General features: G+C 46.7%; 1 protein-coding gene across 8 annotated transcripts in view; it reads left to right on the top strand.

Annotated features, from left to right (window-relative positions):
- Positions 1 to 12,241, top strand: part of FGFR2 (fibroblast growth factor receptor 2) — a 101,332-nt gene that overhangs the window by 72,209 nt on the left and 16,882 nt on the right. For 4 of the 8 annotated variants that reach the window (XM_064595350.1, XM_064595349.1, XM_064595344.1 and 1 more), the window contains 3 exons: positions 6,470 to 6,621; positions 9,493 to 9,614; positions 11,892 to 12,002. In XM_064595350.1, the coding sequence (XP_064451420.1) occupies positions 6,470 to 6,621; positions 9,493 to 9,614; positions 11,892 to 12,002 (385 nt within the window). The remainder of the gene's footprint in view (positions 1 to 6,469; positions 6,622 to 9,492; positions 9,615 to 11,891; positions 12,003 to 12,241) is intronic. The other 4 variants (XM_064595348.1, XM_064595347.1, XM_064595343.1 and 1 more) reach the window with 1 other exon arrangement.

The following is a 12,241-nucleotide window of genomic DNA, read 5'->3' as shown; positions in this document are numbered from 1 at the left end:
AAAATGGATGTGTGATTCTTTACAAAGAGCACTCTGACAGTAAGCATGGCCCCTTTGGTGGGGAAGGAGATTCCTATCAGGCATCTGGATAAAAGAGGGTTATTGGGCTGTAGCTGGAATGAGAAGCCCGTAAAGACCAGCAGATTGTTGATGACAGAGAAAATACCACAGGGATGCCAAGCATGCCTTTACCTGGCGACAGGTGAGCCTGTAATCAGATGTCTTGAGGATGGGTTCTTCTAGTTATTTGCAAGGCCACTTTTCATGCTGTATTTGCCCAACCTCCTCTACCACACCGGTAACACTGAGCGTCTTCATGATGGAGTTCGAGTGTTATCTTCTTGGCCCTGACCCTCGCCCCTCCCCCAACACACATACACACAACATCTCACTCAACTCAATCCATCATTGTTCTCTGTTTAGAACAAGAAGAGTTGTGTTTTTTCTTTTCCTTCTTTTCTTTCTTTCTCCCTTTCTTCTTCTTTTTTTTTTAATCCTGCTGTGAGTTTTCCCTTCTTGACATTTACTAATTTGTCCTGGACTTAACTGTTATGAGACAGACATTTCAGTTTGTTATTTTTTTGAGTCAAAAATACTTTTCTCGGGTAGCTAAGAAGAAATTCCTTGTGTTCATGCCCCGGTAAGCAGGAGTTTTTTGAGGCTCTTTATGCATTTTGATGCTTGAGGAAAGACAAGAGAACTTTTTGGTTGGGAGAGGCAGGTCACACACAGCGTCTCCCTGTGTCTCTTGACAGGGGTTCATCCTGCTTTCAGTGCTGGGGCTCGGATACCATGCCAGCCCCTGGAGTGCCTGAGCTCCTTTGGAATCAGAGTGATCAAGGGGACCAGCCCAGAGAGGGTGTCCTCGTGAGCTTGTCAGCTCTTGTGTAGGTCTCTGGGGCTGCCAGTGGATAGCCTTAGTCATTGGGAGGCAGCCTTTGCACATCCATCAGTTCAAGAGAGGGTTTCACTTTCCCTGTGCCGCACACAGGGGAGAGGGGTGCAGGGGAAATTGAGGTTTGTTCAGGAGGCATGTGCTATTGCTGGGTTTGGTGGATCAGTTTTTCAGTGAGTACATCGACTTCCTTCTCTGGGGCCAAAGTTTCCATAGGGAAGGATGGAGATTTCCCTTTTGCCATAAACAGATAAACCCATCTCCTGGGTAGGGGCTGTGCATTAATGGTTATTAAACACAATGAACCCCGTGAAGGAGGGTTCCACTCCTAGAAGCTCATTCACTGTCTAGCAGCAAAATACCATGATTTTGGAATATTCTCCATCCTTTGGTTCCTCAAGTGGTCTAGTGAGACCTCCCTGGTTCCAGAACACGCGTGGGTAATGAGAGTGGCCGTGCATGGCTAACTGGACTCTGCCCTTCCATGTGGGTGCCCCCATTGGCTGTTCTCCCCTCTCAGCCTTCCAAAGACAGGGCAGTGTGAGATCTGATTTGGATTTTGGCTACTGGGATCTTCTAGGAAGAACCAGCCCATCCAGGACCTGTGAGCCATTGCTCTGATGGGTTGATTCATGGAGTCCAGGGAGCAGCATGGGGGAGGCAGAGACCTGGCAAAGGAGAAGAGTGATAAACCACCTCGTCTGATGAATTAAATTTTGAATCCAACCCCTGAAACTCCTTGAACCTTTATCCCAGCCACCTGGTTCGAGGTGGGTGAAAGCATTTTGTTTGGACATCGGGGAATGGTGGGCAGGGCTTAGAGCAAAAAGTATGTTAACTCGGGGCCTTCTCTTCTGGCTTGGGAACGTGGATCCACAGCTTCAGAGTCAGGAATTAGCGTGCACATTCGTCACCCCTCCCCTCTTTGCTTCTGCCTGCCTTACTCTCTGTGAGGTCCCCTGCCTTGGTTCTAATCTAGTCTACTCTATGCAGAGGTAACACTATTTCTTGGTGGCCCTTTAAAAAGAAAAGAAAAAAAGCCCACTTCCTTGCTTAATCTCCCCTATAGACTGTAGAAATATACAAAAGGCACATTTCGTTAAAAGCTTGATTTATGGCACGTGTTAAAGAGATTCCGGAAAGTGGGGAGTTGAGTAGAGACTGAAAATACACGCTAGAAGCGTTCCTGTGGGGATTGAGGAGCGGGAAGGCGGTTTATTTTAGGGTGTTCCCATTTATTGTTTGTCAGTAACTTAATGATCGCCAACCATGGAATATTTTTAAATTAGGCTACCTGATAAGGGAAGATCATGATTTTGTGCAAAAAAAAAAAACAAAAAAAACCAAACCAAACTCAGTGATAATTTAATAGCGCTGTGTTAGTCAAGGGATTCACAGGTGGACAGTGGGAATTACTTGAGGGGCATGTTCGGAAGGAAAGAAGGTCCAGCAAGATGCAACGTTTCATGGAGGAATCGCCAAGCCCCGGAAACACGTTGGCTCACAGCAGAAACAGCATGAAGAGAAAGCCAGCCTTGGTTACAGTCCCAGAGGGGATTTTAGAAGCTCAATAAAAATGCATGGAGGTAAAATTAAGATAACACCTCCATGGACAGAGTGACCAAATTCTAGTCTCTCATACTTCTGGCATTTTCTTACCTCTTTTCCCCCTTTCTGCTTTTTACAAAAGTATTTTCCAGATTTATACATTGAATCTAAACCTCCACACTTAATCTGGACAGAACTTTCATAAGTAATCATTTTCGTAAACACGATTTTCAGGTTTTTAATAGTAATGCTAACAACCAAGTTCGTCAAGGGTTTCCGTTTTAAAAGCTTTCACATGAAAACCTTGTCGAGGTTGTTTGGAGGAAGATGTGTATGTGTGTGAACTTTCGCCTTCGGGTTGTGGGCAAAGATTGCTCTCGGGTCATAGGTTAGCCGCAGAGCAGTTAACGTCTGACTGAACGTTAGGTTTTTCTGTTCTTAAGCAGCCTCTGAGCCATATTTGTCATGAGGACGTTCTTATGCTCCAGCTTTCCTCCTGCCCTGGGACTGACCCCTGACTCTGCGATCCTTTATTTCTTGGGTTTGCTCTTTCACTTGCTGGAGCCCCAGCCCGTCCTGGCTGTGAGCAGAGGGTCTCATCGTCCAAACCAGTAAGGCAGTCTCAGCCCTTAATGCCAGTGGGGTTTCGTTCTTTGCGGAGCACACAGTAAGCTAGCATCTCCCACACAAAACAACCGCAGGCTCCAGATCTTCTGGGATCCCCAGAGGAAGGTGCTGGTCATCAGCTCCCTTGGACCCGGGCAGTGCAGGATTCTGAAAAGGTGCTAGGGAAAGCTATTGTGGTGTTGGTAGCAAATATTAACTGAGCTCTTAGCAAGTGCCAGGCTCAGCACTAAATGCCTTATGGGTGTGACCTCATTTTACCCTCATGGTACCTCTGTGGGGTGGGAACTGACCGGGCCCCGTGTCGTGAACAGTTAGCAGGGGAAGGGTACCAGCTAGGGTTGACTGCTTGGCCGGGGCCGGTCAGTGGGGTGCCCACGTGGGAGGGTGCAGAGATGCCGTAGAACCCAGCATGGTAGCACAGGGGAAGGAGAAGGGCAGGGTTCTTGTCATTTCTAACTCATTTTAGAAGTCAAGTCACCGTGTTTCAAACATATTTTTATTGTTAAAGAAGGTGCTTTTTCTAAAACGTAAAGAAACACATAGGCATGGTAATAAAATTCAAATGGCTCGGAAAGTTCTGAGGCAAGACAAGTTCTGCCCCATCCCTCAACTGTTTGAGTCTCTCTCTCTCTGAAGGTGGCCACTCTTAAATTTCTTCTGTATCATCCTTCCTGAAAGCTTAAAAACGATGCTATGTTCTCACACCCCACATGGGAAGGCTGCTTTCTTCCATCGTACTCTTAAGTCTTGCCACTAAGAGCAGAGATTTTTGAGGACCTGCCTTTTCACTCAGAGCCATGCCCCCCGTTACTTCCCCATTGGGTTTCCACTCCTCTCTACCAATGGCAGCACACCAGGCACCGATGGTGGAATTCTGGAAATCCTGCGGGGCCGGTAGCGACAGGCTACCTGGCTGGCCTTGCAGAGAGAGTCATGGCGGCAGAATCTGCTAGACCGCGGCCATCTGGGGCCGGTGTCATCTCATCGAGAGGTTGACTTTTCCTAGTGTGGTCGGTACTTGTTGCCTGTGATTCTCAGGTACAAGTTCCCATTGCAGTGAAAGGTGATTTTTGCCTCTTCATGGGGGAGAACTTTCCAGAAGAACTTTTTGTCTCTGAAAACACCAGCCTCCTTTTGTATCCATAGCACATGGCCTTGAGTCAGTGTAGTGCAGTGTGTTGGGCCCCACACGCTGGAGGGGTGTTCTAAGTCGTCTGTTTGGCCAGGGTGGGGTCCCTGCCTAGTACCTGGCGTTAGTGGGGAGCAGGAGTGGGTTCTGTGAGTTCACACAGTTACCTTTTGTGCTTTCCTCCTTGCTTCCGCCAGCCACGCGAGCATGTGGACACTTGGGTGTGAGGCCTCAGCCTTTGGGAGCCCAATCTATTCACGAAGTTCTCTCAGCTCCAAAATTAATGATTCTTCAGCTCCTTTTTAAAGAAAAAATTATTTACAGTGCTCACAATAGCACTGCTCGTACTATCTGCATAGTTAAATTTAGGAGTGAGTCTCCCTGTGAAAAGATTGCTCAGAAGGCTCAGAAATGTTCTCTTGTATGTTTTACTTTTATTTTTTAAAGATTTATGTATTTAGAGAGAGAGCGAGCAAGTGAGAGGGAGCGGGGTGGGGGGAGAGGGAGAATCCTCAAGCAGACTGTGCTGAATGGGGAACCCAGTGTGGGGCTCGATCCCATGGCCCTGAGATCGGGACCTGAGCCGAAATCAAGAGTCAGATGCTTAACCGACTGAGCCACGCAGGTGCCCATTCTCTTGTACGTTTTAAAAGATAATAGAGAGGGCGCCTGGGTGGCTCAGATGGTTAAGCGTCTGCCTTCGGCTCAGTCATGATCCCAGGGTCCTGGGATCGAGTCCCGCATCGGGCTCCCTGCTCCATGGAAAGCCTGCTTCTCCCTCTGCCTCTGCGTCTCTCTCTCTCTCTCTCTGACTCTCATGAATAAATAAATAAAATATTAAAAAAAAATAATAATAAAATATAATAGAGATTCTGGGTTAAAAATCATATACAACTTGATTTTAATACTGAAACCAACTTCCTGTTCCTAAAATGATTTTCTCCCCCTCCCAGTCCATTCTTGGGCATCTTCTTGGGTTTCTATCTGCATTAAGGGCAATTTGGGCTTACAAAGGAGAGAATAAAGGTTTTCCAAATAACTTAGTTCCCAGGGAAGTACAGAGGGAATGGTTCAGGCTCTATTTTGTGAATGGTCATCCCAACTAAGTTTGTTCGTCTGCATTCCGTCTTTGGCACCTTAATTTAAAAGGTGTTCGTCAGCATAGCTAGGGAGTACAGTTGACCTGGGCAGTCATGCAGGGGACAGAACCAGGGTGGGAGGGCGGGCCGCTTGGTTGGACCATGTTAAACTTCATGTTCCAACTTTCCTGATTCCCAAGTCTCGTTCATGGTTTAGAATAAGGGGGTGGTCAAGCAGCCCATGGTTTTCCAGGATTGTGTAGTAATTCTCAAATTTGGCCTTTAAGTGGGCACTGCGTGTGTTTTCCTTTATAGAAACCAGCACAGGGAAGGCGCTATATTTAAGAAGTAACCATTTTGTCAGACGCAGACCAAAATGGGTGAGGGTGAATGAGAAAACTCGGGGAAGCCCTTGCGTGCTGCAGGTGGGAGAGGAGCTTTCCCATGTGATTATGAATCAAGGATGTAGTTTTTTGCTCCTTGACTTTTCATCCCATGTATTCAATCCACTAGTTTCTGAAAGAGAAGTTGACAAGAGTCCGTTGATTTTCATCGAATGGCCTGGGCATCCGCCAGTTCCCAGAAGGACTGGGGAGAAGCAGAGAATGGCCCCAGTGCCTGGGCCTCAGGTTACGTGGAATTAGGGCACTTAGAGCTACTGGAACGCCCTTCACATTCGAATCCTCGAGCTAGTTCCTTGAGACATTGAGCTTTTCATTCCAAAAGGCAGACGAAATATCGAAGAGCTGATTTTCTCAGGTTTTGTGGAGTTTCATAGGCACAGAATTGATTCATGATCTGAGCTGGTCTGCAGGGAGATTGACCACGTGGGGCTCTGGGACAGGTCTAGGCAAAAAGGCAGTCATGAAGCTCATGGGGTGGTGGCCCTGTCCTCAGGTGCTTGTTTGGAGGAATTGGGTCAGAAGGTTGGCATATGTTGCTCTGGTACCATCTAAAAATGTTTGCAAACCTGGTCTTAGGGACCTAGGATGTGGGTGAAATGTGGTACTGCAAAGAAGGGAGGACAGAGGTGCTGGAATCCAGTGGTTTTGGTCCTAAATTCTTGACTTTGGCCAGCGCTCCCACTTCTCTTCCTTTCTCAGAATCAAACATCTGGCTGGGCTCTGGCCAGCTGCCAGGCTTCTCAGGTAGAGCCAGGATTACATCTGCGTCTTTGCGTTTTGTCTCCAGGTTTCCGCCGAGTCCAGTTCTTCCATGAACTCCAACACCCCGCTGGTAAGGATAACCACGCGCCTCTCCTCAACGGCAGACACCCCCATGTTGGCAGGGGTCTCCGAGTATGAATTGCCAGAAGATCCAAAGTGGGAGTTCCCGAGAGATAAGTGAGTGCTTCTGTTGGACGCATCCCCCAATGGAATTGTAGGCATAAATGGGGATGTTGGCTTGACATGTTCTTTTTCTGGTCCTTAGCTGTAAGGATCATGCAACAGGAGTGGAGTGAGATGCTATTTCTAAATAACCAACTCCTGAAAAAGAAAAGAATGGGTTTTCTCTCTCTCTCTCTCTCTTTTACTGGTTCTTTAAAAAAGCTGCTAGGCATGGCTGGTCCCCAACCAAGACAGTACCTTGTTAGCACTTTTTTACTTTTTGGATAATTCAAACCCAGTCACATGGACTAAACGTAGGACTAAATCTCATTGATAAAGCAGATACGACATTCCAACTTCTGGTTATTAGAACATGACTGTTCTATAGTTCATTTCTTTGGGGGAAATTAGGTATAAAATACAAATTGCCTGAAGAATCTTCAGTCAGCGTTGCTCTTTTTTAAGGGTTGTTAATGTCCTATGGGGCTGCAAAGGTTTGAATATGGTACCTGACATCACGTTTCCTGTGGTCCATAATATTTTCTTTACTGGATCATGTGGAGGCGTTCCAATCAGGTGTTGGTTGTCAGAGCATGACCACCTGGGCTCTGTTGAAGGCATTACTGGGAGCTCTTTATCTCTTGATTTGGCTTCAGGTCCATGTATTTGGGCTGTCTTGGGCGGGATTTGAATCCTGGCTCAGCTAGCCAGCGGCTGGGCAACCTTGATTCTCTGAACTTCATGTTTATAAAATGATGACCATGGTATAGACCTCGCAAGACCGAGTGCAGTTCTTGGCTCATGAGTTTCCCCATCTTGCGTGTCCCTTCATGGAGTGGTAAGCTGGGAGCTGTGAACCACAGACCCCCAACAACATGGTGGGGCTAGGCAGAGACTGTGTGAGGCAGATCCTGTGCTTCCAGTCCTCTGTCTTCTGGGCAGAACCAGCACCCAGACCCACCTTCTGAAATAAAGTGTGATGGTCCTTGAAGGCCAGCAGCTCCCTTCTAGGTACCACTTGTAGTCCCTTGAATCTGAACCTTGGTAGTAGTAGAAGGTGGAAATCACGGACTGTCCGTCTACATCACATCAACTGGAATAAGCTCTTGCCTTGCTTCTATGTAGCTCCCACTCCCTATTTGTCTTCACATTGTCAGTATCTCCCTGAGATTAGGTCAGGGAGGTGTTTAATTACATAGAAGAAACTCATCCACAAATGTAGAGGTACCAAGCTAAGCTATTCTAGAGCCTGGGTCTGACGAGCTCTGTTTGGAAAGAGAGGGGGCTTACAGGGCACCGTGATTTTGATCCCACAGCTCTACACTGGCTTTGTTCCCCAAGAGCCAGTTTGGAGATACTAATGTGCATCGTAAGCTGGAACCAAAGCATTGCGCAGGTATCACTCTGTCAGGAGAGTTAATGGAGTGTAGTTGTGCACCGTAGTGGAAAGACCGTTCATTCATTCAGGACTTCTTTATTGAACAACAACTGGGAGGCATCAGAGAAAAACACAAAGAATGGTTTCTTTACCTGGAGAGTGTGGAAAGAGAATGGGGTAGTTTCTCCCGAAGCCACCTCGCTCCCTCCTTTGGGTGTACAAGTAGGAGGTCTCCGGCACACATTCTTGTGCGTCTAGGACTGACCTGGGCGGCTGTGATCGCATGTTAAGAAATGACAGCTCTCATGTTCAGGCCCCGTGACGTTGCGGTCAACAGTGGATGTCTGCATGTGCCTGACTGTCCGCTCCCACCCGGGGGGGACCCTCAGTGCGGCAAATGTGAGTGCTAAGCATTTCAGGACGGAGTTGAGCACGGATGTAGGTGGGGCAGATTTCCAGTGAATGAAGGCTATTTAGAAGCAGTTTATTAGATTGGAGGCAGACGTGGCACAAAGAAAGGATTGTTACGCTTGTAGTAACAGGGCAGTAGGACATAAATTAGCCATTTTTCCAATGCAAATGTTTATTTTCTGCCAAGATACTAAATTTAATTTTAGTTCAGGAGAGAAACAGAATGACCTCAGCCTAGCATATACAGTGCCCTCAGTCTTTGCTTAGCTTTTGTAAACCATTGTGTACTTACCATAAATATGGTTTATTTACTCATAGGACTGCTAAATACTTTGCTGCGTTATGCTTAAGTGGGAAAAAAAAAAAAACAACACCACATTCATGAGTATTCCAAAGATTTCTCCATTCTGTCGCCTTCTAGAATGTCCAAAGACAGTATGCGGCTATTAGTAGGACGTGCACTGAGCTTCTGAGCTTAGAAATACAGTTTATCATGTTCACTCTGGGTTTTCTTCATTATTAATTTTGGGTAGTTAAGGATTTCTAAACTGTTAGGCCAAAAAAGATTCCCCTCAATTTCTAGAATTTTCTTTGTCCTTTAGGGAAAAATTAGAGATTCCTTGAAATGCGTTTAAGATTCATATCATGTAACTTGGCCAGGAATGTGACCGTAAAATCCCCTGGTATTTGAATAATAGTGATTTTAAAGACATCACTTCACAGAGACCAAAAAATAAGAACAGCTTTAACATTTTTTCTTTGAGACATTCTAAATTACGAATATTCAACTGGCCCGAGATCAAAAGCTCCTCATTGTTAGCACTTAGGAAAGCTGACCACCTCACTAGCAAGGATACCTTCCACAAAGAAAATAAATCGTGAACACAAATGTGAAACTTAATAGCTGTCCCGCCCGTAATTGACATTCTCTACAACGTCACTAAGAAAATACTCAAGCGCGTGTGTACCCCCGGTCTCATTAGTTCCATATGATAAATGCTCCATGCTTTTGCAAGCCGCTGAAAGATTTTTATATTTAGTTCTGGAATTTCCCCTTCACCAGATGCTGTGCACTAATCCCCTATTTACACATTTAGGCTGACGCTGGGCAAACCTCTGGGGGAAGGTTGCTTTGGGCAAGTGGTCATGGCTGAGGCGGTGGGAATTGACAAAGAGAAGCCCAAGGAAGCAGTCACTGTGGCCGTGAAGATGTTGAAAGGTGCGCGGGGAGGGGAACGGGTGGGTGTTGGGGGGGGAGGGGGAGTCTTATCAAGAATGTTCCTTTTGTGGCATGTGAACTCTATCATGGCAGGGGGTCAGAGAGCACATAGTTGACCTAGGGGTTGAGAAGTTTTCAGTATAAATCAGCATCCTGGACAGACGATTTATCTTGAGCTGCGTGCACTTACAAGAAAGAAAAGCCAGTTTTGTTAGAAAGGGGTAGCCTCCCAGGTTGTTCTTCGTCAGCTCCTTGTTGATGACCGCGATTTTTTTATTCCCTCTATATTTGTATGTGCTTAGAAATATCAACTCACCCATAATTGGTTCATTTAGATGAGTCTTGGTATGCTGAATTTGGGATGCAAGCCTCAACTTAACAAATAAAGGAGGGTTGGCCTCTGGGAGGGAGGGAGGAGGCGTGGGGAGAGGAGGACACACCTTCTCTTTTGTAAGAGGAACAAAGCAGAATTGACACTGGTCTGGGAGAAGCCCTTAGAAAGCTAAAAGGGAAGGAGCAGAATCGGTGGTGGGATTGGTGGCCGGGCAGAACCTTCTGGAACATGTGAACAGTTACCCTGGGATGTGAACATCGCCTGGCATTCGTGGGATGACTGCCCAGCCCTGCTTCTTGCCAGTGTCCAAGGAGCTTATAGTACTTCAAACGTCAGCTTCCTCCTCCGTAGTATTCGTGTAGGAGAGGAGATCTAAGGGAATGGTTCCGTTATAAACCCTATCGTAGGGAGCTGAGAAAGGACGGAGTTTTTCCCATGTGTCTGGGCAGAGATGCCTGTCTGTTCTTAGATGCCGGTACCGACCCACTGTGGATGCTCCTGGAGTTAGGCTTTTTCTTTTCTTTTGTGGGCTTCATGCAATGGTCGTCCTGTCCCTCTCCGAGTGGAGAGGTAGCAGCGTGGATATAGTCCAAAAAAAAAAAAAAAAGAATTTTGTAAAGATGTTGATCTGAATGGCTCCCAAGGAAAGCTTGGGTGTTTTGAGCTCCTCACCTTGGGATTTGATGCGAGGGAGGCGTGTGCCCCACCAACAGAAGTGGCCCTCTGGCTTTTGTCCTGCATGGCCGGGGTCTGCCTGTGTGCCCTTGCCCCCCTGTGCGGCAGGTGTAGGGGGCTGCGTGCCCCAAAATAGCCACCTCAGCAGCCCCTGGCCACGGACCGGGGCAAACGTGGGGAAGGCCCAGGCTTCCAGCCTCTTTTGGCAAGAACTTCTTGTTTGGTTTTTGGAGCTCAGAATTGGAGGTCTGGGCATTTATTTCTCTGGATATACTCAGACTGGCCTTCCCTTTCAGGATGGAGAAGGACATCAGCCCCGGAGCCCTGTGGGGTCCTGGCGATTTTTATAGCCAGTGAATGGCTCACCGCAGAAGGACAGCCCTCCCTGGGCTCTGTGTGCATCTTACCTTCCAGCCAATTACATTGCTCTTTCGCTTGTGAAGTTAAAAAGCTTTTTGCCATGTGGCTCCTATGCATTTCCTTATTTCATTTTTTTAGTAAATGCAGTTTTCCGTATCGAATTATCTCAAAGGGAGGCACGTGGGGAAGAGTCTTGCCATCTTGCCGAAGCTATGAGCCCATGAATGTGGGACCTAAGCGGTTTTTCTTGAAATTAGAGAGCAGACATTTATAAAACTTTTATTTTTTTTAGGTTGGGAATCACAGCCCCCCTTGGAGAAGCCCACAGTCGAAGGCATGAACCTTTGCCCACTCAAAATGCATGTGCACACACACACACTTTTGTAAACACTTACGAGGTGCCCCCTGAACCTGTCTGTGACTTCTGTAAGGGCTCAGGTTAGCGGCATTTGGTCTGGAGAAAGTCTGTAGTGAATTGAGATGCCCCATCTCCCCCTCCTCTTCCTTTCTGTTGTACTCACGGTTGCTTTCAGGCACCTTGAAGTCTGATACGGTTTTTTGGAGGCACCATAGATCTGTCAGAGGATGGACTGACTTCACGATAAAGTTAAACACCCCCACAGTCGTGAGGGTTGCTAGAAAAGAATTGGCCTCAGCATCCGAGACCTATATTCTCGTCCTGACTTTTGACCACATTGACCCCAAATTAGCTGTTTGACACGGATCAGGGCAGTTCCCCGTCTGGGCCTTTGCCCCCTTACCAATAAAATGAGGGAGGTGATTTGGAAAGTGTTTTCTGGTTCTAAAATTCAATTTCATGCTGTTTCCACCAAGTTTTTGGCAACTAGCAGCGGCTGTCGATGGGTTAGAGAAAACTAAATGGTTTTTAATTTACCTAATGTTTGTAGATGATGCCACAGAGAAGGATCTTTCTGATCTAGTGTCAGAGATGGAGATGATGAAGATGATTGGAAAACACAAAAATATCATAAATCTCCTTGGAGCCTGTACTCAGGATGGTGAGTAGGAGGAAAAAATGCTTTCATCCAAATAATTTACACTTGAATGTTAACATCATTTTAGAAACGGTTGGACTTTTGGATCTTGCTCCTAGGGCACGTCAAGTGCATGTTTAAAGTTCTCTTTAAAATCCCCTTAGGAAGATGTTCCTGGCCATGAACACAAAGGGGACTTTGTGACCGTACTGGGGGATTGGGGAAAGGTAGGCGTTGGGTGGCTTTGGATGGGAGGGCCTTCT

Source organism: Mirounga angustirostris, unplaced genomic scaffold, assembly GCF_029215605.1.
Source record: "Mirounga angustirostris isolate CCGP_5_RB_7025 unplaced genomic scaffold, mMirAng1.0.hap1 SCAF_6, whole genome shotgun sequence".
Lineage (NCBI taxonomy): Eukaryota > Metazoa > Chordata > Mammalia > Carnivora > Phocidae > Mirounga > Mirounga angustirostris.
The sequence above is the reverse complement of the archived record's forward strand: the minus strand, read 5'-3'. Positions and strand labels throughout refer to the sequence as shown.